The 27,790-nt window shown below is 30.8% G+C and overlaps 1 protein-coding gene across 1 annotated transcript; it reads left to right on the top strand.

The window, feature by feature from the left end:
- The first annotated feature begins 187 nt into the window (after positions 1-187).
- LOC129960373 (mediator of RNA polymerase II transcription subunit 11-like) lies at positions 188-13,579 on the top strand. The gene is made up of 4 exons (XM_056073783.1): positions 188-344; positions 980-1,064; positions 8,008-8,148; positions 11,274-13,579. The coding sequence occupies exons 1-4, from the start codon at positions 339-341 to the stop codon at positions 11,453-11,455; spliced, it is 414 nt and encodes a 137-aa protein (XP_055929758.1). The 5' UTR covers positions 188-338; the 3' UTR covers positions 11,456-13,579.
- The last annotated feature ends 14,211 nt before the right edge of the window (positions 13,580-27,790 follow it).

Here is a 27,790-nt window from a genome sequence, read left to right as displayed (position 1 = left end):
TGTTGACCTTTTTTTTTAACCACGTTTCTTTGTGTAAATTTCCATCATTTAAATTCCACATGTTCCATCGTTGATGTGCGCAGTGAAAGAGAAAAATTCAGGGATGCCAAAATGGCAATTTATAGCCAAGTAGGGAATGCCTGAATCTACCTTACGAAATTATGACAAACATAAATCAGTTCCTTTCTGCGCATGTGCAGGCTACAGGCCGAGTGTAAACCCGGTAAAATAGCGTCCATCAGTTCACGAGCCTCCATCAAGCGTCGAGCATAACAAACCATTTTACGAGTCTTTGTTACGGCATACGAGTCTTTGTCCAGGCATAACAAACCGTGAAGATGGATGTAAGTGTTTTATTTAATTCTTTTATGAGTTTTTAATTTAAATCGAATTAATCTTTCACATTTCATGGAGATTCATTTATTATATACCTTATTTTGTAAGTTAGAGAACTATGTTATTTGAAGCTTTAACAGGAGCCATATGTTGGTTTAGAATTGGAGTAGACTAAAAAAAAGTAATTTATTGTTTTTGACAGATTTAATCAATGCTTTTAAGTGGAATATAAGAGCTGTTTTTATTAATTTACGATTCTATTATAAATTTAATATTTGGAGTAACAGTGGAAATGAATCGTTCCGAAATGTACTAGTTCTTTCATTGTCATGCTTTTGATATTTGTTAGAAATGCATTTGGATTAAAAGTCTGCGAAATATAAAGGAAATACTTTTATCCTACCGTTATTAAATTTAATTTCTAGAAAGAAAAATTCAAATAAAGTTTTTCTTGAATTTAAACGAGGAATGTATATTTTTGAAGTTTTATGTGTTAAAATAAATAAGAAATGCAAATGAAGTTTGTCTTTGAATTTAAACAAGGTGTTGCATATTTTTTAAATGTTCCTATGTTTGTGCAAAATGAAATAAATGATTCATATATATTTCAAAATATATTTGTCATTGGTCTATTACTTTTCAGCCCTTTAACCTCCCTCCACCAACTGATACGTTGCAGCAACTGGAACATTTGGAAAAAGAATTGGCCAATGCTTTGCATGCTGCTGGTAAAATATAGATTTCTATTTCAAAAGAACTGCTACATTTTGATGCGAAATTTACATTTAGTGATATAAATCTTACATATATATTTTTGAATTAATTGTCATAAATTGCACTCAAATATCATTCATGTTAATATTTTTTATGATAATTATTTTGATCTATTATGGTGATTATTTGCTGTTTTCTATAATAGTGACTTATGCTTAGTTTTATAAGTTGTCCTTTCATACCTCAAACAGTATTCATGTGAATTCCATGTTTTTATTCACTATATGCATACTTTTGATATTTTTAAGCCTAAAAGTATATAACCAGTTATGTTTTCTTACCTTTAAAAATACTTTAAAATGTTATGTCTTCTTACCTTTAAAATACCTTTCTTACCTTAAGTAATTTGAAAGATACATTTACAATTTACTTTTCCCATAGCCAAAGAGTAGATAATAAATTATCTTTACTGCAAAGTGTTGGATCTGAGAATTGTGCGAATCTCCATATTTTCAGACGTAACATTTTTCTCTGGATTTCAGCATTTTTGGAATTGAATTTTATTTCTTGTGATTAATTTTCTTTTATGTAATAATTCTACAATATTTTTAATATCTCAAGCACTTTTGAGGATAAGTTTATTCATTTTAGTATTCAATTACTCATACTTATTTTATTTTGTGGTGTTTATAATTGGTACAATTCATTATTTTATTTAATTTAACTTTATTATTCTGAATTTGTGTCATGTCTGTGTTTTAAAACTTCTTGAATTGAGTGAATCTCTATGTTTTAGATGTTCCTGAATTTGAACAACTCTTTTTGGGAATCATATCTATGAGCACAGTGGGCAAAATACTAGAAAAATGAAATTTGATGTTTTTTTTTTTTTTGTCTGCAGAATTAGGTTTTTTAAAAATAGTATACCATATTGCTTAAATATTCCTGCAGGATGTTAGTTTTTCTATTTAAGCATATGCAAACCCAGTAACTCCAAGATATAAAGAGCAAGAATATAAAATTTTGTTGTCAAAAAATTGACCTTAAGATTTTTATGAATCTCCATGATTTAGACCTCCTAGAGTATGTAAAAACAAACAAAAAAAATAACCGTTTCTGTCAATACAACCATTTTTATATCAGGATGGCCATTTGGAAATTGAAAAAGATGAAGGAATGAAATTTACCTTCTAATCATAATGCTAAATCTGTATGAAAGGCTTTGACAAATCTTTCTTTCACAAGATTAAATGTGTATGAATTCTGTATTCCTAATATATAGCAAGCTGATAAAAAGTGTGACCTTATATTAAATTTATAGATCACTATCAAATTTTAAACAAAATCTGTCTTGCTGGTATTATATATGTGAACTCTGAATAATAGATGCTCTAAAAGATAGTGAGCTAAACTAATGAAATTTAATATATAGTCTTTGCATCAAAATTGTAGATCGGTATTTTGAACCAATTCTGTCTACTGGAGAATGGATTGGCCAAATTGTTTGATTCATCCTTTTTACTTTCTGAAAAACTCAAGTGCTAAAAATGCCATGTTATGTGAAATATTTAAGAATGCATAGGCAAGCTTACATAGCTTTCAGCAGTTAACATTTTCTGTTCCTATGTTTATTCAAAAACAGATTATTTTTCTGTAAATGTACATTTTAAAACATTTCCATGGTTTTAAAATATTAAGATTTTAGAAATTTCATTTAATGTAAATGCAGTTTATATTTGCCTTAAAAGCTAATTTTTAAGGCCTTTAAGATATTAGAACAACATAATTATTCGCTGGAAGAATTAAACCTTATTAAATTGTTATTGTTTTCTGCCCAGTATTATGATAGGATTTAAAATAATTTAAAAGTTTTCTAAGGATACGAGAGAAATTTTCTCAAAAAATAAAATTTTGCATTAGCTTTTTCAGGGGCAGTGGTTATGAAAGAGGAAACCAGTTTTAAAATTTTCTTTAAAAAAACTATTAGCTTTAAAATCCTAAAAATACTGAAAAATAGCATTGCCTCTTTTTAGAGAAATAGATGATAGCATGAGCAATTTTCACTTTTTGTGGCATTAATTTTACGTTAAATATACCGCGACTTTTTGCCTCAAATTTGTTAATTTTTTTGACCTCTTAATAATGAAATGTTATTAAAATCAATCACCCATTTTCTTATAAATAAATGAGGTTTTATATCATAATTTTGTTTAATCTTTGAATTAACTTAAAAACGAACCAATTTTTTTGATTGACAGGTATCCTCATTTGAGGACATCACCAATAGGGCATCTGTTTCTTTATTCGCCTCTCTTTGTGTGAAAGATGCAATTTGATTTCCAGAAAAGGATGTGATGCTGCTTTTGTGTTCGGGGGGGGGTGTATTTATCTTTGGATTCGGGAAAAAGAAACCCTTGTTTGAAGCTAAAAAACATTTCACATTTAAGGTTTACCTTTTTTCCTAGACTATTACTTGTGTTTCACCATCATTTTCTGCTTTATTTTTTCTTTTTCTGTAATTATTTAGTTTTATATAGCCATAATTATTTGTTTCACCTTTTTTTAATAATTATTGCATTCAGCACGTAAAAATTCTACAACGAAAGATTAAAAAAAATAATAAATAAAGTTCAACATATATCCATCGAGTGTCCTCCGGGAAAATATTCGCTGTGCAGTATCAAAATTCGAACAAAAAGGGACAATGTGCAGAGCAATTTTCTATTGTGTGGTAGACGAAAAGACATTTCCTCATGCTTTAATGCCATATAATAAGTTATTTTTAATTTTGCTTTTTATTTGATATTTTTTTGCTTTATTAATTAAAAATTAATAAAATTTAATAGCGAATATTTATTTTTAGCATTTTAATTGACTAATTTTCATTCTTAGTTAAATTAAATTTTTATTCGTTAATATAATTTAATTCTTATTTTATAATTATTTATATTTATAATTTTTAACGTAGAATTTTTGTAGTAAATATATTTTGTTCATTTAATACTTTAAATGTTTCAAATTACTTAGAACAGGAATAAAAGTGTTTATGAACCTAAAATATTCATATTTTCTGCTGTTGTCATAAGGAATTTATGCAATTATTTTGAAAGGTTTTCTTACACAGAGACTGCTCAAGATGGCCGGTGTCCTTGTTTGAGGACACCCCATCCCCCCTGAAAAAGGAAGCAAGTTAAAAAAAATTTTGCTGCAAAATCCATGTGTTTACAACCTATTAATCACTTTAATTTTGTTTATACATTACATTTCAAAAATTTTATTTATCTGCACCAGAAAGGGTAAAAAGATAAAATGGAAAGAAATAAAGAAAAATGTGATTAAAAATGATTGTTTTACAGAAGTTAACTAGATAATAAATATTGAAAATGAATCATATTGGTGTATTGAATGTCCATATAAACAATTATCATTTTAATCTTGGTGTTTCAGCTGTTTAAAGGTAAATTAGTTCAAGGGAAGTTCATTTAATATACCATAGAGTTCAAAAATGAAAACTTGACTGACTTTGGATTTAGAATCAAAGGGGGAAGGTTTATGGCCTGTAATTAGGTTCAATGAGAATGTGAGAAGCAGTTAAAAATATAACTACAAAGATGACTTATATTTATCTTTTACTGCTTTCTATGCAAACAGAAGTCATTTTATTTGTCTGAAAACACTTGGTATCTGGATTTTGATGAATTACCTCATATTATAGATGCCTATGAGTCAGATTTTTACTTTTTGCAATGCAAGATACATAAGTAAAATTTTGATATGATTTGAACAATAAATTGTAGTTAATTATTTCTTTCAGATTTTGTCTTTGGGCATGTGAATATGATAAATCTAAAAATCATACTGAACTTGATTTATGAAGTTTGGATATTGTCTATTTGTGTTCTATTTGTGAGTGTGTGAATACTATAATTCAAAATTGCAATATGCTAGGTAAATTAAATTTTTTTTCATATCAAAATTGTTTATTGGTGTCAAATTATGGATTCAGTCTCAATATAGAAGTTCTAAATGCATACTCAATTCTATTGCTGTATTTTTTTTAGGGGGGGGGGTATAAGATCATAGTATGTCCCCATACCTGAAAACATGATTTGGTACCATCTTATCATAGATATGTGCAGAAGTAAACAATCTAGGCCATAAAGGCATCAAACTTGTGCTATAGCCTGCTCATTTTTCTAACTGCTCATTTTTTTAAACATAATTTACAATGCCTTTTATATTGCAATATGTTTCTACATTAAATAATATTATAGTAATAATGTGGAATAAATAGAAAATAGTAGTAATGAATGTAGTAAAAATAGAAAAATATAGAAAGGTTAATATACATATCTAACAGCTAAATTCAGAGAAAATTCCCTTTTGAAACTATAGCTAAACTTCACTTAATGAGTACCTTCCATAACGCAGGATTCACATAGTTAAAAAAAAAAAAAAAAAAAAACCTTAATTTGCAGTGTTTCTCATGAATGAATGGAAAGGAAACATTGTGACATCACATACAAAATCCTGCCTTATCTTGACTATCAGTCTGTGCTTAGCATTTGTTGGAAAACAGAACCCTTATTTCTTGATGGAAGAAGCTTTTGCTGGATATATTGTTGAACAAGACTGAGGATTTCACAGCATGCTTGCTGTCAACAAGATTATATTGTTACCCAAGATCTTTAGGGGCTGCAGATGCAGAGCAATGTCATTGTTGACCTGAAAAAAGAACTATAAATTCTATATCACTTTAAGAAATTAAAGTGGAAATTTTGTCATGAAAGAGGAGGATAACAGCATATAACTGTATCCTTCTAGTGAAGTCAGGCAGATGCTGAAAACATAGAGAGCTGTTACATCATCATCCTCATAGGAAAGTAGATATGCACACTATAAATTTAATTTTCATTACTGCTGTGTCTCATTTCGAGCAAATTCTGAGGTGTACTGAAAAACAAATATCTTTAGGCGGCTTCCTTGTACAAAAGCATGCATTATAAATAATAAATTAGATTATTATAAATTTGAGTAATTTTTTTTCTGGAATGAGACAAATTGTCCCATTTTATATGAAAGAAGTAAAGACAAATTGTATCAACTAATGTTTTACGTTGCGAGTGTGATTTAGGAACAAATTATGCTCATTTAGCAAGGTTTCGCTGTGTATAAGCTCTGAATAAATTTCCATGCTCTTTTTCCTGCTACGGGTCTCCATTTAACTCATGAAAGCTCACTGTGCTAACATCTCTCTGTCTGTGTGTGTGTGTGTGTGTGTGTGTGTGTGTGTGTGTGTGTGTGTGTGTGTGTGTGTGTGTGTGTGTGTGTGTGTGTGTGTGTGTGTGTGTGTGTGTGTGTGTGTGTGTGTGTGTGTGTGTGTGTGTGTGTGTGTGTGTGTGTGTGTGTGTGTGTGTGTGTGTGTGTGTGTGTGTGTGTGTGTGTGTGTGTGTGTGTGTGTGTGTGTGTGTGTGTGTGTGTGTGTGTGTGTGTGTGTGTGTGTGTGTGTGTGTGTGTGTGTGTGTGTGTGTGTGTGTGTGTGTGTGTGTGTGTGTGTGTGTGTGTGTGTGTGTGTGTGTGTGTGTGTGTGTGTGTGTGTGTGTGTGTGTGTGTGTGTGTGTGTGTGTGTGTGTGTGTGTGTGTGTGTGTGTGTGTGTGTGTGTGTGTGTGTGTGTGTGTGTGTGTGTGTGTGTGTGTGTGTGTGTGTGTGTGTGTGTGTGGCCAGCACATGTTTGGTTCATTGAGTATTCATTTTCTTTTATTAGAGATCACTGAGACAGAAAAAGATATGCAAAGAATTTTCTGAAATTTATTTTATTCAGGTTAAATTTTTATAAGGGAAGACATTTTTTTTAAAAATATTATTGGTAAAAATAATGCAATTTCCATAAGGAAAGACTAATTGTTATTTATTATTAATGGTAAAAAAGTTGCAGATGTTCACAGATTTATTCTGAACATTGTTAGTTATATAGCTGTAATGTAAACAATGCATTATTTTGTTTCCTATGTTTACTTTATGGTAGAGATCATGCATAAACTATGGATGGTGTGAAAAATTGCATCATCTTCTACAATTTTTTTTTAAAAGCATGGAAATTCTGAAAAACATTTAAGAAATGCAATATAGTGATACTTGGTAGTAACAAATTTCATGTCTGGCTTTAAAATGTAAAAATTTATGATATATGGATAATGTTGCATTTTTAAAAAATGCATTTAATAGATATTTTTTAGTTCTGCCAATTTCTGAGATGAGCCACTGTTGATATAGTCTAATATTTAACAAAGCATTCAACAAATCTTTATAAATGCAGAAAATGGATTTCCACATTCAATTTTAGAATGGGAAGAGGGGGGAGTTGAAGTTATAAATAGCTTCTACTTTCATGGATCATTCCATAGCAGAAGATACTTTATTAAACTTGAATAATTCTGCTTAAAAATTACATTTGAGAAAGATTGTATCTATCTCAATCAATGGACCATCAATAAGTGGTATTTTTATGTATTAAATGATGAAATGCATTGAAAATTTTACATTTTTAGTAAATGGAGGTTATTATAATTGAGATACTCTCACACTATACACTGAGCTAGTATCACATTAAAATTATTTGACTCTACGTAAATGAAAACATGGTGACTACATAGAAGAACTATAAATGTTTCTTGTTTTTAACAGTGTTACATCGACTGTAATTATATAATTGTCTCAAATAAGTTTTAAAACTTTGTATTAAATAATCGTGTATTACTTTTATAGACACTTTTGGATAGTGTTGTTGTTACTCTTTGCCTTTATATTTAATAATTTATGTATGCTTCATTCAATGTTTCGTGAATAAATGTTGTGTTTTGAAATAACTCATTCCATTTATTTTTAATAAAAAGTGGCATTAAGAGAATTTTTCAATAACCTTCATTTCAAATAACTTGTTTTTTTAATTATCACAGGTCAAACCGTTTTGGAGTTGAGCAAGGACAAACCAAGTCTGAAGCAGGCCGAGACTTTTACTTCAAATTTTTTGAAGTCACTGGAGACTGTCGAAACTGGATTGTCCCAAAATATTGCTTATCTGACTCAAGTGTCGACTGGTAAGTTAGATCTTTGATACTGCTTGTTAAATTCGTACATATGTTAAAGCCAAGCATAATGTATTAATACTGAAATTAATGGACTATGGTGAACAGAATTAATACAGTTGCCAATAGAGTGATCAGCCAAAATGCCAGCCTTAAGTTGATTTGTCCAACTGATCCTCAAAGGAGGCCCCATGCCAGGATTCTCTTGTCCTCTCAAATAAGACATTTAACTAGGGTAGGGTAGATAGGATGCCAAAACCATAGGCTATAAAATTAGAAAGAGCTTTTTTCTTTCACTTTTTAACTTTCACTATAAAGAGAAAATATTATAATCATAAAATTCAAACTTGAAAATTTGATAAATCTTCCAGATATTTTGAAATGGAAAATAAAAATTATATCAGTCTGTTTGTTAATAGAGATGGCAATAACATTGAACTGGACAGATGGAATTTGTTATTTAGTCATATCACACAGACATGCACATACGCACACACAATGTAGGTTACTGTCAAATTTTAAATGGAATCTGTCTGTAAGAAGTCTTTCTGTTCATTAAAAAAAAAACTGCAAAAAGCTAGTAAGTTCAAATGTATCATATTTTTTTAATCAGCATAACTCTAGGTCCGTATGAAATCCTTCAAAGACTTCTGATTGTTTATTCATAAGCATGTAATTCATAAACACATTGTGCTAGAAAAATGAAATATTGTCACCTAAATTGTAGATTTGTACAAAGTTTAAGGTTTAAAGCAGAAGGAAAAAAAAGCGACCATGATGCATTCCCCCCCTTCCCTATATAACAAAGTTCAAAACCACCAAATTATATTGGTAGATGAGAGCAGTTTTAACCTCGTAATGCCAGTCTTATCTCTATGTGTTTACTGCTTTCTTGTAAAAGACACCAACATATAATTGGACTGATCATGAATATCTCTTTTGCACACCGAGTATCTGTGATGGCTTGTACATTGTAACTTTGAGATTGCTGTAATCTGTACAATGTTGTGGTATCTTCTCGTGTGACTTATTTTAGGTCTTTTCTTATTAATTTTGGATATTACAGGATTGCCATAGCACTGGGAGAACTGGGAAAAATGCCGGCAATTTAAAAATCGTCTAAAAACAAGGAAAATGTTGGGAAATTTGAAAATTATTATAAAAACCTCGAAAATGTTGGGATTTTAAGTTTTTAAAAAATGCCGGTCTTTGTACATTACAAGAATAAAAGATCGTAACCACTGCAGCAAAAACAGGACAGCTGTGTAATCACGAAAACTCACTCCTTTTCTACTCGCCCCCCCCCCCCCTCGCCTTGTTTTCTATATAAATCAATCTAATTTCAATTTCAGAGACATATGTTCTTTTTAAATAAGATTCTCAAATTGCAGCGAATGCGAATGAGCGAGATTGCTATAACTGTGTGAGAGAATAGAATAAATTTCTTTGGCGGGAATAGCAGTATTCAAATTGTGGAAGCATCGCAATGGTGTTTAGTCACTCACGCATGAGTTTATTGAATGGTTTTACTATTTGGGAAATTGTGAGCTTATTCAGAGTAGATTAGGGATTAAAAAACAATGAGCAGCTTAAAATCTGTATTTAATACAGATTGGACAAGTTAAGATATGAATTCTGACTTTGCTGAATATTATAGAGAAGTTCCTCAAACTCCGTTTGCTTCGTGCTCTTTGTGAAAAGATAATAAGCTTAAGTAATATGGAAAAACAGCATGTATTTGTCATGCCAAAAGAAGAAAATTTACAAAATTGCATGCATGTTCAAAAAAGTCATAAGGGATATTGGACTTTGTATCTTAAAAAGAATATAGAAGGTGATATGCCAAGTCCGAAAACGTCAAATTTGACGTCCGAAAATAAATGGATTTCGAACTTATTAGTTCCATCCAGAACAATCATTCAAAGCTGAACTTTTACGGGAGTTAAAACTTGTTGTGTCACATTTGTTCTTTAATATCCATGCTATGATATTTCGAATATATTTTCATTGATATTGAAATAGCCAATTTTGAAGCAGTGTGATATATTGTCTTGTGCTGGCTTCAAAAAATACTTTAACTAGCATTTTTTATTATTATTTTACTTCTAATTACAGAGCTAGCTTTTTTTTAACTCTATGAATTTGTTTGTTATTTATGAAAACAAGGATTTGTTAAAGCATTTTCATATATCTGTAAAATATACAATCATGTTTTTCTGTAATTTTTTAAAAGAAAGAATTTTTGCCTATAGTTAAAAAGCAGAATTTTGTTAAATGTTCTTTTCTAAACTTCAGAAGTAAAATGCGAGAAGACATTTTTTCAGTAGTCTGATCATTTCTGAATAGTGCTATTCTTTTCTGTTAAAAAACAAAGAACTAAAAAATCATTTAGAATATGGCATTGTTCTATTCTCAATAACCATTCTGGAATGCTTTAATTCTTAGCTTTATAAGACAGCTAATAAAATTATTAAATATGGTGAGCTATTTCAGGAGGAGATTTGCACTTTACTAAGCAGCCATGTCGAGTCTGTTGCTGCTTATATAAAAATCAAATACCAAATGTTTGGTCATGCTATGCTGCTATATCACTATTGAAATTCCCAGAAATGATGTATCTATATAACAAACTGTTAGTTTAATTTTAAGAAGTGTTGTAAAACATTACATATCTTTGTTGTTAATCTTATAAAAGGGACACCTATTTTTTTTATATTTATTATTTTATCATTTTTATGTTTATGTCAAAACCAAAAAGATCAAATTTCTTTTACAATAGTACAAATACAGAAATAAACATTAAAATTCAAATTTTGTGCATCCTAATTTTTCTCTTTTTACAAACTGTGAAGTGAAATGAATTACGATGCATGTATATTACTGTTTTGCTATATTTTCTGTGAATATGAAATTTATGAACAGAGTAGTGTGTTTACAGATTTAGATCTCTCAAGTAAAATTAAATAAATTGATGATTATATTTATGTTTTGAAAAAAAATGCAGATGCTGTAGGTCCACAATGCTTGTGCATGATTCACCCCTGGTATGACTTTTCCCAATATGGTGTGCACTAAAAGAGTGAAAATGAGATTAAATTCATTGTAATGGTGTTTTTTTCTTCCACTAATCTGAACAGCACAACCTCATGAGGGCTCCAGCTATGCTAACCAGAAGGTGATGCAGATGGCTTGGCATCGCCTCAAGCACTCCCAAACCAGGCTGAATGAACTCGAGAAGTTGAAGAACAAGCATACCCAGGAGAATAATGCTCTGATCGCTAGTGCCGCTGGGATCAAGACAGAACCCCAGGAGCCCTAAAATGTTTGCTGTTTTGGGCTTCTCTTATATTTACCCTTTGAAACCAAATAAATGTCAAATTTTCTATTCTCATTTAATTTTAATGATCATCGTGATTTTGCTGTTATGGAGCTAAATTTTTCATTTAATTTATATTTGCATATCTTGGGAAGTCAAATGACAAGCTGATAATGGTTTTGTATAATCATTCTGGTGGAATGTGTAATATTCATTTCAAAATAAATTTCGGCAGATTTTATATGTATTTGCACACTATTGTTATTAATTAAAATAAGTTTAATGGTGGTGCACCTAAACAGTTTAAATTATGGCTGATTATATAGAATTCGGACAAGGATATGAACTAACACATTCTTTGTAATACAGTAAAATTAGCTTAGTGTGCAACTTGGATTTTAATTAAATTTGTATGAAAACATTTATGAATGTTAATAAATTTTTCTAATAAAGTCAAGAAAAAGCATAAAGAGAAAAGAAGCGAGTCTGGTTTATCTACACTATGTGTAAAAAGTAGGACAGTCATATTTTATATATTATGTTTTGTATTTTGATCCTATCAATTTAGATTTTTTCGTTAAATTGTTTATTTCTTTTTCTTTAAGTTTATTTTTTCTATACTTTCTTTTATTTCAAATGAGTAAATTTTATCTATGGCTAAAAAAGTATTAAACACAGTAATTAACGATTTTCATTGTGTGAAATAAGTAGATGGATACATGCTAGAAGATAATGTAAACCTTAAAAGTAGCAGTTTCAGGCTTTTTAAGTGTTTTAGTTAAGAAAACGGTGCTACTTTATTAAAAGCCATCATTTTCATCTTTTTTAGAATACCTAGAATAAAATCGTTGAGTCTCAAATAGGCCTAATTGTCACCCACAAAAATTATGGCAAAAGTGCAAGAGAGTTTGTACACCAACTACACATCAGCCCAAATACTGTTTCAAACTTCATAAGAAATTCTAGTCAAGAAACCAAGAAGACTGGCACAACTAAAAAATTGATGCAACACGATCAAAAAAAAAAAAAAAAAAAATCATTGGGGACTTAAAAAAAAATTGGATGCAAGTGTTGCCAAATCTCAAAATAATGTAGACATAGGAAAATTTTTGCCAAATCTTTTGAAGTAGTCAAAGCTAATGGTGGAAGAATTCCTTACTTATAAGACTTTTAATTGCACTATTTAGAAGTATCCTTCTACTTTTTTTTTCACAGAGTATTTTACTTGATTTTTTAAAAATTGTAATTGACTTGTATTTTGTTTTGTTTCAAGTTTCAGATACAATTATCTGTTTGTAAATAGGCATTTAATGCGTTGCTCATTAAATAGTTCTGGAAAATTCAGTGTTTCCATTTAACTAAAAAAAAAATCTTGTCCTACTTTTTTCTTATAGTGGTGTAAAATTATCAGCAAAGAGGGATATAGCCTTTTCTAGGGCTTTTTGAGAATATACTGTATTCACTATTATATCCCTCACATTTTAAGTTATCACCATCGAATTTTGCATTAATGGTATGTGAATTTCTGGTAATTGAAACTATTTATTTTTTCTTTGTATTACAACACTAATCAAAACAATCTATTTTATAAATAAAATAAGCATTATTTTATACAAATCAGAAATGTTTTTTTCTCTATAATATGCTAGTTAACAATGTTTGCTACATACTAAGACTACTTAATTATTAAAATATTTATTTTATACATTGATCATTAATGATTTTAAAACTGTAGACCAAACATGCTGATTTGAATGCTGGACCATTACAATTTTGGAATATATCTTGCGTTTTTCATGAGGAAAGAGAAAATGAAGTTATAAGCAACTTATAAGACTGTGTAGTTAAATATTGCACAACATATGGATTGTGTTATTCATGCAAATATGTGCTCTATTATGGTAGTTCATATACGTAATGAACAAAACAGGTGTAAGGTTATTTAAATAATGTGGTTTTAATGTTTATCATAATTTGAAGTAAAAATTACTTTATTGATGAAATCCTGAATATCTAATTTTGTATAAGGCATTCAGTTGAAATTAAATAGCAGTTTTTCTGGCTAGCCAGTTTTTCATCTAAGGCAGCAAGTTTTTATTTATCAAAAACATGTTTGTGTGTGTGCAGTATATAGATAATTCTTTTGAACTTCAGCCATAAAATTTAAAAATTAAAAAAAAAATGTTTGTAAATGTAGAAATTTTTTTTAATGTTTTGAATGATTTTGTTGCAGTTATTTACAAACAATGAAATTTCTTTCAATCCTGGAAAAAAAAATAGAACAAACAGTCATTGTTTTACTGAAAATTGTTTTGAACAAATGTAATTTATTGAATTTTGAGAAATTTTAAAAATTTGTAATTAGTGTTGAAATAATGAGCATGATAAATGACGCTATTTCATTACAAATTTGGTCAGTGCATGAGAAAAGGATGTTGGTTTTTGAAGCATCATATTTCAAAATGTATCTAAAATATCTGATGTTTTATGTGTTGTGTTCATATTTGTCAAATGAAATGTCATTATGTGTAATTTTGGAAATTTGTTTAAAAAAGGCACAATACAAAATCAAGGAAACCACCTTCTGGTAGAATGATTATTCAATACATAAGAATAGGAGGAATTTTTAATATTATATGTATATTAATAATTTATAAAAATATAATTTGGGGGAATTTTTAAATAAGTAATAAATTATTTCTTTTTAAAAATTAAGATTCAAAGTTAAAATTCCTACATTCTTCATTCTAGTTTTATTTATTTTTTTCATAATTGAAGCAATTTTCTACCCCGATTTTAAACAAGTAAAGCTGAAGTACCCATGCTAATTTTTAATTTTTTTGTTGAATTTTAAGATTTTCTTGGCGGATTCACACAGAAATTGTTCCTCCTTTGTTGGATTATTATTAGATTAATATATTGCATAGCTTTCCAATGGTGATCTAGTAAAGTTGGAAGTGAGAATTAATGTTCTGAGAATTATGTCTTGGAAAATGTAGTGCAGGCACATCCATTATTTCATTAATTGGTTAAATTTTGAAAATATCAGAATACTGTAATATCCTAATATAATACGCAAATGTACAAAATTGCAAATTTTTACCACCTGAGGAAGTGAGAAATCAACTATACCATTTTTATGTTCCGAGACAAGTCAAATGAAAGTGTATAAAAGCACATCCCTTTTATAATAACCTGTGGATAATTGAGAAATTTCTTAATTCCTCTTAGACATTCAATGCTCTAAAATTAAAGAATGTAAATCAATATCTTAATCATTTTTCACGTAAAATAAAAATTCAAAAAATTCCTAACTTAAAAATAGTACCATTAAGAATTCAATATTAATTTTTCCTTAATTCTATAGCTTTTTTCATATGGAATCGCACTTGTCTCATTGATCACCATGTTAAATTTTTTTATTCCTTCACCACATTCTTTATTATATTTTGTTAAAAGTAATTATGGGAGTAAGTTATGATTATTTTTTGAATTTATATAACAAAGTATGTTTGCTAAGTGAGAATCTGCATTCGGTATTTATAATGATTTGTATTGCAAAGTTCAGTCTAACGGTTTGGTAAATTTACAAGTGTTTGTTATTTTCTTCGGGGAACTAAATTTGTTTTAACACTAAATATTTTATAAATTGACCTAATATGAGGAAAATATCTGAAAGAACAGCGCAGTTTAAAAAACGTGGTGAGTGTAATTCTATCTGATGTAATTTATTAATAATTTTTAATTTCTTTTTATGTCTTTTTTTATTAGTCTTTCATTTTGTAGAAGGCCAGTTTTAATTTGTAACTTGATGTTTGTAATGGTCACGATTAATGTAATTTGTCATGTGATTTTTTTAATTTGTCACGTATAATTTTGTTTGTGATGATATGTATTAAAAATAAACATTTTGATCCACTCGTATTGAGTTCATTTTTTAAAATTCTAACGAGCCCACCTTATAAGTGTACACACACACACACACACACACACAAAAAAAAACCATTACTTATATAAGAACTTAATTGAGATATGAATCACATTAAATCTTTCGACATTTAAAGACGGTGCAATTTTTGACCCGATACGCATTTTTGATTTGTGTTAGATATATTACCGACTCTTCATACCGAAACAGCTTTCGGTATGAAGTCCATTATAAGAAATTGAGAAGTGTACACTTCCTGCTGAGCTGACGTGTCGGTCAAGTAATTAGAGGCACTTTAACTGAACATTTCACCCTAAAATGGATAGTATGCGTGGGCTTGAAGTAGTGAGATGAATGTGCATTTAATACTAAAGAATGATATTAACTTTATAGATTATGTACTTAGCCTCTAATATTCTTGATTTTTAGGAATAATTTTCTTCAATGTGAATTTTCAATATTTTTTTTTTAAATATGAATATAAACATTATGAATATAACTTGTGTAGCAAACTAGTTTGCACCTGGCGTTGCAGCTTGAAAGGATACGATACCCGATTAAGGCTCGAGTGTTTATAAATGTCCAAATTCTGCCGACTGATGGCCGATAAAAGGAAAGCAGTGTCGCCTTTAGCCATCATTATTTGACGATTAAAATATAGAAAAGGATAAATAAACATAAAAAAACCTTTTATCACTGTATGAAAAAAATTATTTTAATAAAAAAAAATCTAATAATCAAAAATCATAATGCTTAAGGCGGGAAAACGTTTGGAAAAGATTAAAAAACGCATCTGATTATCATAAGTAATAAAAATAAAGAATCCCTATTTTATAAAACTTAAAATACATTCTAAATGTGATTATAATCCCGATTTACTTAAAGCTGTTTTACACGAATCTCATATTTCAGAATTTTTTTTTCTTTTTATTTGATATAAGGTTTTTATATGTATTATGTTCGCTGGCAGACAAAAAAGATTGAATCCTTAAATGTATTTTTGAAGTCGTATATTACTAGGGGATTTGTGTCAAGCATTTATTTCTTAAAGAATTAATAGGTCTACAATAAAACTATAGGGTGTCCCCAAAAAATGTATACACATTTTAGCAGCTGATAACTAAGGTATTTCTTCGTTCTTTACAAACTGAACCCATTGAACCGAGTCCCCCCCCCCCGAACAGACTTGAATTTGAAAAAAGGCAATTTATTCTAAAATGCTATTGGAAGTATGAAAATGCAGTAGAAGTGCAAAGACAATTTAAGAGGGAGTTTAACAAAGAACCGCCTACACGAGTTACCATCACTTGAATTAGAGATAAGTTTGAAGCTGATGGAACTGTTCAGGACGTCCATAAACCTGCAACAGTTGTTCAATTGAGGGCAACCATTGAACATGAATGTACGAATATCCCAAGGGAATTGTTCCATCATGTGTGCTATTCCATCGCTTCGCGTTGTCAGCAGTGTCTGGAGCAGAACGGACATCAGTTTGAGAACATGCGATAACAAGACAATAGAATGATATTTGTAGAATCTTTTACATGTTGAAAATTATTCGAATTATAATAAACCCCAAATTTACAATTATTTGAAGTGTGTATACATTTTTTGGGACACCCTGTATTTACAATTAAGAATAAAATAGAATAGATTGTATTTCGCCGCTATGATGTGGCGATTCTTCCGAAAGTCTTGAAGAAAATTAATCACCAAGCAGGTAAAGAGAAGAAAGCGTAAAAGCACACACACACACAGATAGGTTGTATTTTATGTGATATTGTGTTATATACTATTAATCAAATGTGTCTATAAAAAATCTTGGGACTAAAATCGCCATTCCTTGTCTCCAATCACAATCCACACAAAAATGTTATTAGTAGAAGAACCTTCATTACATTAATAAATCGATTTTTGGTCTTGGGTCTGCTTGATGCGTAAAGATTGATTTATTGGAAATAGCGTCTCCTGTCAAGGAAGCAAAATGTGTCGTGTAGTTTATCAAGACAAAATCGATATTCAAATGCATCAAAATTTTCGAAAGAAGTGTAGGGAATCTCCATAATTTCGTTCAAGCATTCGTATCACAAGTTTAGGCAAAATGTCAGTGATAAAAGAAGATATGATCATCCTAACACTAGTGCTGAGTATATGTTAAATATTTTCACACAGTTGATTTAAATAGGTTAAAAGAGCTGGATAAGGCAAATTCCGTAACGAGTGCCACATTTGACTTTATGCATTCTCAGTATGATGATACGTTGTTGAATGGAATTAGAAAATTGTCTTGACATAATTCGTGCATTCTCTTGTGGAGCTTTACTGAGTTGTAAAAAAGAAAGTTCATTGTTCGGTCTGTAGTTGCAAAGAGTTTTGCAATGGACTTACTTTTTTCTTAGAAATCTTATCTTCTTAGAAATGCTTCAAATTATTTTATGTTGTGGGAAATGACAAATCAGTCGATTAGCTACTATTTTCTTGGCAGCTCAGATTCTTCTTCTTGACAATAAGAAATTTATACGTCACCTTTTTTACATTTTCAATGGTAAACTGATTGGGGGACGCAAATTCGTAAAAAGTTTCATACAGTTAAGCGTACAATAGATCTCTGGCTCTCATTACCTAGCAGAAATATGGACACCATTTTAACTAGGTTGATCTCACCCAATTCATTTATCAACATCTGCTAATGAGGAACTAGCACCATGTCGTTCAATTTGTAAATATGGGAATAAACAAAATAAAAAAAAAAACGCCGACAAAATAATAATTTACTTCAAATTTTTTATCGAATTTTCTGTTATGACTTATATACCCAAGCAGTATATTGAAACTATGACTTTCAAGAATAAATTATATTGTCATAAAGTCCTTTATAAACAAAATTTATTTAAATTTAATTTATAATATTTGAAGAGTTTGAAATTTCTAAAATTCCCCACACATTTATATAAATATTATTATATTAATTGAATCTTCTGCTACATATAAAAAATTATACATATACATTTCTTTAGGTTCACTTTCCCTTTTTGATCAGCCCCTCAGGGTACTTTCTTCAGGCTTGACGGGCTTCACGACCCCGAAGTATCCTAGTGATCTTGTCTCCTCAAATGCATTCAGAGGACTAGCTGTTAGAAGTTAGTTCTAAGAAGCAATCCCACCAAATTTTAAAACTAAAAGTACTACCTACAATACCTGTTTCTGTCCATTGACATTTAACATTGAATTATTCAAAGGGTGTGATCACTTGAGGCGAATTGTTTAATATACCGCTTGAGGAAATATTACATGAATTACAGGGTCCTCGAGTGATATATGTATGCCGCATAATTATTCAGCGGGATGGACAACTCATTTATACTAAGCATCTCATTCTAACATTCCATTCCCCTGAGCTACCAGAACATAGCTATGCCGGGTATATAAAATTACCTGTGAAGCAATCCAAATCCCCTTTGATGCTTCAGGTGTCACTGTTTCAGCTACTCAGAAGCTAATTGTCGCGGGACTGTCACATGCACCCGCTGCTCTGACAAAGACTATGACAGCCAGCAGTAAACCGCACTAGAAAAGTGCGTGAAATGCAAAACAATCATTCATCCTTTTCACGGGTTTGTAAAGGTGGACTTTCGAGAAGCAGATCATAACGCTTAAAATGAAAAAAGGCATCTATCCTGAAACTAGACGAACAGTCTTAGCTGAAATACCAACGCCAGGCTTAAGTCATGTCTCTGCCGTCCAAAAGAATTCTGTGCTAATTGCTCATGTCCAAACTGTATCAAAAATAAGCCTCAAATCAAACCACTTGAAAAAACATCTGACTCTGACACTGAAAAATCAACAGCTAGTGCTTCTGCAACTTGCAAACCAGAAACAAATAAACATAAAGTCAAATCTAATAAATCTTTGAAACTAAAGCTTGCGAAGCGCGGTCTTAAGCCAAACGATTTGTTAATAAAAATGAAAAATCGACATCAAAAAATTCAGTAGCCTTCGGGCTAGCGACGCAGGGTAATATCCCCAAAGACTTGACGTCCATCCTCTGTGGCATGCTCAATAGCCCAAATACAAAATTACATGTCTGAGGATGAATCTGAACTTGAAATGAGTTGTGAAGATCTGGCAACTCTAACGATTGCCTCTTCTCATTGCTCATATAAACCAGTATCTTAATGGGTACCTTCCTCTCATGATATTGTCGCGGTATTCGTTCCAAACTTCATGGCATCAAGTCAATTTTAAACAAATTTCATCCCATCTGTTTTGGTGTTCAAGAAAACATTCTTGACACCCAACATTCCAATAAATTTGAGCGGATATAACTGTGCTCGAAAAGATGCAGACACTGGAGCTCACATTTCTGTCTGTATCTTCACATCCAATTTGTATCCGAGCACACCTCTTAATTTTCATACTTCTCTTCAGGTTGTGACTGTACAAGTTCATACATGAGCGCTGGTCACAGTCTTTTCTATTTATCTTCCGCCAAGTGATGTCATTTATCAATGAGATCAATTTAGTGGACCAACTTCCTTCGCCTTTTATCTTACTTGGTGATTTCAACGGCCATAATACTTTGTGGGATTCAGATAATACAAACTCTCATAAGCAGCAGATTGGACAGTTTATTTTTTATAACTCTCTCTATTTGCTCAATAATGATGAGAAAACATACTTCCATGAATGTACCTTCCACAATCTTGATTTGGCCATATGCTGTCCAGAACTCCTGCCGTTTTTGATCTTTGAAGTAAGCACTGAGTTGAATAATAGTGACCATTTTCCTATTATCGTCTGCCATGCTGATAGAAGCGGTGCGACTGTTTGTCCTCCACGTTTTCTATTCCAGAGGGCAGACTGGACAACTTTTTCGTATTTAGCAGATATCACTGAAACTATGGTTCATTTTGGCAGACATTTCGGAAGCAGTTCAACTCGTTGTTGAGATAATAATAAATGCTGCAAATAGCAGTATTCCAAAAACTTCCCTACGTCTACAAAAATTTCGTAGACCGTGGTGGAACAAAGCGATAGTCACAAGAATCAAAAAGACTCTGGAATATAGAATTTCGAAGCCACCCTGTTACAGAGAACTTGATCGCTTTTAAAAGAGTTAAAGCGCTACCTCGGCGTCGTAGACAAAGAGAATCGTGGGTTAATTTTGTATAATCCATAACATCCAGGACGTCGAGTAAACTTTTGTGGAAAAAGGTAAAGACTGCTAATAGGATTTATCGCGAAGCTCTGATTCCTGTTTTGGAAACAGGAAATATTGCATTCCGCCCCCATAGATGTAACTAACAGTCTCGGCCAAACATTCGCACATGTTTTTGCAACAGATTCTTATAGTCCTGCTTTTCAGGGAATTAAGAATCACGCAGAACGGTTGCGTCTGCGTTTTAATGTCAAAAGGGCTTTTCCTTATAACTGTGAATTCATGATGTATGAACTGGAAACGGCATTGTCTCATGTCCATGATACTAGCCCTGGGCCAGATGGAATCACATATAACATACTTCGCCATTTGAATACTTCTCTTTCCAATCTGTTACTGCTTTTAAACAGAATCTGGACTAAACAGAAGTACTCTTCACAATGGCGAGAAGCTATTATGATTCCAATCTCAAAACCTAGCAAAGACCCATTGTGTCCTCTTAATTACAGACCGATTGCTGTAACAAATTGCCTTTGCAGGACCTTCGAGCGGATGGTCAATGTTCGTCTAATCTTCGAATTGGAAAAAAAAGATGCATCTGTTCATTGTAGAGTGTTTTCCATAGAGGTCGGTCCACTTTTGATAATTTCGTACTTCCACCTTGGGATATTCTACAAATTTTTTTTAAAAATCCCTTTATAGGATTTGACAAGTCATTAACAGCTCCTATTATTTTTCAGCAGCTCTTACTATCTCATCGCAGTCGGTATTCGTCTTTCGTTCCAATTTATACGGACGGTTCGAAATCACAGAGATGTGCTGATTGGGGCGTAATACTTCCAACCAATACACTTAGCTACGGTCTGCATAACAGTTTCTTACTATTTACTGTTGAGTTGTTAGCTATACTCTGTGCTTTAGAGAAAATTTCGCCTTTTTCTTAGAGAAAAATTATAATTTATACCGATAGCATGAATGCATTTAAAACGCTTTCTTACTACCACAGTCGAATACATTACGGCATGCTATCTTTATTCTGTACACTTTAAGTCCCCATTAGAATGAAGTCTTCCAAATAATTTTTTGCAGGATTCCGAGTCATGTGGGTATTGCTGGCAATGAAAAGGCAGACACTGTTGCAAATTCTGCATCGGTTATCTTGAACTGAGGACTTCTATACTTTGATAAGTCCTTCAATGGCCACATTTTTATAACTTTACAAAAGAAATGGGATCTGCAGATTCATAACAAATTGCATGCCGTGAAGCCTAACATTGGATTATGGCCCGTTTATCTTATACGAGAGGTTGAAGTCAAGTTGACCCACCTCCGTATAGCGCAAACTCGCTTCAGCACATGCATCTTTTGGCTAAAGGGTGCTAGTGTGCCAAACATGTAACGTTGATTTTACTATCAAACCTATTTTAATAGAATGCCTATGTTTTAACTCGTATCGATTACAGTTTTTAAGTTATTATCATTACCTCTACAGGATCTGATGGGTGAGAAATACCACCCAAACATTTTGAAATTTTTAAAAACCATTGGCTTTTATATTTGCATTTAACATTTTCTTTTGCTGCTTCTTTGCCTTTTATTTACTGAATTTTTTCAACTGTTTATGTTTGGAAATCATTACTCAAACTCTTCTTTTGAAATTTTAAAATTTTTTGAAAATGGTTTATATTATTCGAATTTGTATACTTTTATCTTATTTCATTTTATACATTTGATATTTGGTTCTTTTTAGTCTCGTGGATATTCATACCATATGCTTGACCAAAAATGGCTCTCGCATCAAAAAATCTAAAGAATCAAATCCAATCCTTTTTTGATCAGATTTGATGAATCTAGAAAGCATATTTCTTAATTAGAATAATAAATGAGTTTTCACTTCTTTTAAAAGTGCAAATAAAATATTTGTTGCCCATCAGAGATGTGTAATTAATGAGCAAAAGTCTTATGGAACTTCATATAAACTATTCATATACGAATATTCAAAAATACCTACATAATCTGAAATGTTAAAGAATTTTTTTTTTCGAAATTTACAATAAATGTATTCTGCTTATCTCTTTTTAGCCTCGTGTCAAAACAAAAATAATTACACAAATGTTATTGCAATACCAAAATATAAGAACGTTATTTAATACTTTTTAAAACTTGTTTCATTTGAAATTGATGTTAGCAAGAAGAAAGAATTTGTGAATAAAAAGGAAAAATAACTGCAATAATTTAAGAATACGCGAAATAAAAAGCGAACAAGAATTAAAATTAAAATCATTTGAATTGTTATTCTGAAAAAATAATGAGAGTGCCTTTAAAAAAATTATTCAGAATACGTAAAGAAAAATGAAAGTTGTTCAAAACAAAATTTATGCCTTTCGTATTAAGGAAATAAAATTTTCATATAAAAAAATAAGAAATTAAAATTTACCTACTTGTTGCAACATGGTAGGCTTGGATGACATTTTGAATTACATTTCATTACATTTTTCAAGCAAAGACATTTCATATTTTAGCACTTTGTTTCACACATACATTTGACAAATCCTTGGCCGTTTCTACTGGACTAAACAATTGCAACTGACCAGAGAGGAATTGTGTGGTCAGGAAATCTTCTATTCTAAGCAAGTTCTTAGGACATGAAGTGGATTGTGATCTCGTATATATTGTAATTACTTTAAATTTCCTTCCGAAATTCCAAGTCGGTAGAAACCATGCTCTGTCACATTCATTACAACTGCCAGTATATTGTGCGCATCACCTTGCCCCTTGTCAACTTCAGGAATAGAACCTCGCACTGTAGTTCTCCAATGAAGCAGTGGGAAATTACTTCCAGATTCATTTTAGAATTTATTTTACCTTTAATAGCATTTTCAGTTTTGAAACAAAGGGTGCAAAAAATATCCATTTCATCGAATCGGAGATGTATTTCATACTTTGCCGGGTTGCCATTTAGCATTCTATAGAATGCTTAGGAAATGTGTGAAATACGAATTGCTTCATACATTGCCGGCTAGTTTTAGGTATTATATACAATGCCCAGGCATTCGGCATATAGAATCTCGGATTTCATACTTTGCAGGTAATATAAAGAATTATACATATACTTTTCTTCAAGTTCACTTTCCCTCTTTGACCAGATTTGATAAACCTAGAAAACATATTTCTTATTTAGAATAATGATAAGAGCTTTCACTTTTTTTAAAAATACAAATAGAATATTTGTTGACAATTGGAGATGTGTAGTTAACGAGGAAAAGCCTTACGAAACTTTATTTGCATGATAATGTTTTCGATCTGATATTGGACTGTATAGATAAATTTTATAATAACGTTTAGAGTAGTAGAGAAAAATAAAAAATAACAAACTGTTGTGAATAAAATTTATGTTACTATTTTATGAAATGTGAAATAATTATAAACTATCCATATAAGAGTATTCAAATATACCTACATTATCGCAAGTTTTAAAGAAATTTTTTTTCGAAGTTTACAATAAATATATTCTGCTAAACTTTTTTTTAAATAAAAATAATTACATAAATGTTATTGTAAAATCAAACATAAGAAGGCAATCTAATACTTTTTAAAGCTTCTTTCATTTGAACATTTGAAATAGTTGTTAACGAAAAAAAAAAAAAAAAAAGTAAATGAAAAGGAAAAATAACTGCAATAATTTAAGAACAAGCGAAATAAAGATGAAATTAAATTAGAATAAGATTAAAGCGAAATAAGAATTAAAATTAAAATTACTCGAAAAAATGCAAACAAGAAAAGAAAGGAAGATAATTCAATTAACAAAGTAAAGTTTCAACACCTAATGAAATACAGAAATTAATAGTGGATCGTTAACTTATATATTTATTCCTCTTTATGGTTGCTTACACCTAACGCTAATAATATCACGTGCAACTCCATGTTTCAGTTAATCAACAAGTTCGTACGGTTTTAACAAAAGTAATCTTTTTTATTTATTTAAAATAAATACTTATACTATTTACAAATATATAATAAATAATCTGCACTTACCACGTTTCTTGAAATGATAGTACATGTTACTGAATGAATTCCAAAATCCAATAAAAGCCAGGTGATTCATGGAAAATTCTTAAAATATATTCGCATAGCGTCACCTAGGAAAAAGAGACTTTCCAGACATCGAGGCGACTATGGGGCATTTATTTGAAACGATCGTTTGCACAAAGTCGCTGTGGGAGTTCGCCCCGATGAAAAAGCAACCTTCAGAGGCGATAGGAAAAAATATAGTATCTCATATCGCCCCGACGCAATGGCGGCGTCTCGAAAATATGAGTGAGTTTTACCCGATCATTAATCAATCATTTAGCGACCACTCTTGCTGCTTGAGGGGTGCCCTAGGAGTCTCATTTACAGAAAGAAAAGGTCCACTTCACTCCATCTGCCTTTTTTTTTTTTTTTTTTTTTTTTTCAAGCCGGTGGTTCATAATCACTTTACCCCATGCATATGGAATACTAGCAGTCCACACCATTTCTCATCCATTAACAACACTGTAACTCCCACTGTCTGTGAAAGCAATACTGAATTTACCAAAAAAATCTCAAGCTTCTTGCTTCTATGAGCTCCCAATCCAAATGGTTAAATTAAAAGAAGGTTATGTCACGTCCATACTGTGTCAGTTCCAACTGGTGTTTCGGATTCACAATGGAACCGGAAGTGCATTGATGTGAAGTGGAGTAAAGCTTTAGAATTCCCTGAAACATTCTTTAATGCATTTGCAATTTTTTGACAGTTCTTATAACGAATCCCCCCCCCCCTATAACGGGGTTTGAAGCAGCCATTTATTTCTTCTTTGAATTGTATTTTCTAGGGAGAAATGCTCTGCATTTTCCGTCTTTTATGTTTAAATTTTCTGAAGTAATAACAAGTCGCAATGTTTCTTAAAATAATACAATTGCGTTTGAAACAAATTCGTTCATTTATCGAAGATGAAACATCATTTGACGATTCATTTCTTGGCGTTTTCACTTCAGACATACGTTTGACTTTCAGCAATTTTTGGACATCTATTAATTTGTTAACAACAAAATCTTCCAAATGCAAACAGTGCAAAAAAAAAAAAAAAATCTTCCAAAGGTTGATTTTTAATTGCAGATTCCAAAGATATTCCTTGAATTCCCTTTCCTCTTATTCCAATGAAATTCCTTGTGTCCTGAAAGCGTCCCTGATTTTCAACTGGTTTGCAAATACATTAATTTTGCTAAGATTCTTTTGCACACATAATTCCTTCTTTTTCAACATAACAAGATGTTTTTTTTTTTTAATTTTTTTTTATTATTATTATTTGACTGAAATTTTCTCTTCTTAAGTACATAAATTTCAGTTTCTCAAGAATGTATAAATATTTTCTTCTGATAGCGATTTTAAAACGTTGTCACTTAGAACGATAATATCAGAAAATCCTTCTGAAACTTCAGCTTCTTTACTCAAAAATTTATCGTAGTTTTTAGCTATAAAAATCGACCTAATTTTTCTAGCCCAAAAGACTCCAACAATATTTCACTTTAAAAACTTACTGGTCCTAGAAAAACTGCTGCTCACAAGCATCCGTAGATCGAAAATAATTTTTTAGAAAAGAGCACAGTGGAACGAATGCATATAGATTAAAGAATTACAGGATGACAAAAATATATTATGACATCATCTAATGACGAAAGTGAAAGCGCTTTATAGATAGTGCGATTACAGTTTGAATAATAAATTTTCAAAAATTGGTAATCGAAAACTACTTTTTTTAAAGATATTCCCCAAAAAATGAATTTGTGTTCGATAATTTTTTGTAATATGGAACCGTCCTTCTTAATACATAAAATGCGCTAAAAGAAAAATTAAAATTCATATTACTTTTGACTAACATATGTTGATTCATCTTAAATTACTGATAAGAAGTTAGTATATCAGAAAATTAAAATAAATTTATCAAAACGATATTAAAATCTAGTAATAAAAAATGAAAGCGTAAACGAAAAATTATATAGTTTAATTTCTAAAAATAATTTAAAATACATTAGAAAATGTTTCATCACCACGAAAACTTTTGCAAATTCCATTTGATTACCTTGAATACAGGGCATTCTTGCATATTAAAGAGTTCTCCCCTAATAGCAGGGCCACGGTGGCCTGGTCTCGGGTTCGGAACCGGAGGTTTCTGGTTTGAGACCCGATTCCACCGGAGAACCGTCGTGTAAGGTGGACTGGTACTAGTTAAATCCGTCGGGGCCAAATGTTCTTCTGCTGGTGTGGTGTGGAAGTTTGGGGAGGGGGATGGCAGTTCAGGTGTTTCCTCGTCATCTTACCATGGTTCAAAATTATGAACACCATCTCAAAATAGCCCTCGTCTTGCTTTAAAACGGGCCGTTAATATAACTAAACTAAAACCTCCACTAATAGCTGTTTGCATTATTTTGAAACAGAACATTAATTTTACAAACATTAATTTGGAAACAGTTACCAAAAAAAATGGATAAAATGAATCGAGATTTACAACTAATTTTCACCACTTATTTAATATTATTGTAAATTCCTAATTATCAATAATATATATATAAATATATAATAAATTCTTTTTCGCAAAAAAATTATATTATTACTTGAACAAATGCCTTATAGTTTTGAATTGCAGTTTGTAGTGAAAGGGAAGAAGTCGCTCTTTTCTTTTCTCCAGTGGTGATGTCATTATCAAAACAAAATTTATTAATGTAACTTGTATAAACGCAAATGCGTGAATTAAAACTATGTGTAAATTTTATTAAATGATTAAAACAGTATGAAAGCGCATATCAACTGAATAAATCGAGAGCAAAAATCATATCGAATTAATAATACATTTTTCTCAATAAAAACCAAATTATTTTAAATATATCACTTGATTTCGTCTGTTGAGCAAAATGCATATGAAATAAATGAGCGCTTCATCTTGTATTCTTATTCTGCGGATACATCTACGAAAAAGAAAATATTACTCTGACGTCAAACTACATTTCTTTTATCACTTTTCCATATTTTGGCAGAAATTCCGTTATAAAGCTGAATAAGCTTTTATTACTTTACATTTAATGTGAATTAGATATTTCAGGAAGAATAAAAATTATCAATCAATCTTTGACAGATTTTAATTTTTCTTTCATACACAAGATGGCGCTTTGGTCTGAAGCACTCCAACGACCAAGAATCATCTGCTAAAGCTCTTTTCTTCAATAGTCTCACGTA

Source organism: Argiope bruennichi, chromosome X2 (assembly GCF_947563725.1).
Source record: "Argiope bruennichi chromosome X2, qqArgBrue1.1, whole genome shotgun sequence".
NCBI classification, from domain to species: domain Eukaryota; kingdom Metazoa; phylum Arthropoda; class Arachnida; order Araneae; family Araneidae; genus Argiope; species Argiope bruennichi.
The sequence above is the reverse complement of the archived record's forward strand: the minus strand, read 5'-3'. Positions and strand labels throughout refer to the sequence as shown.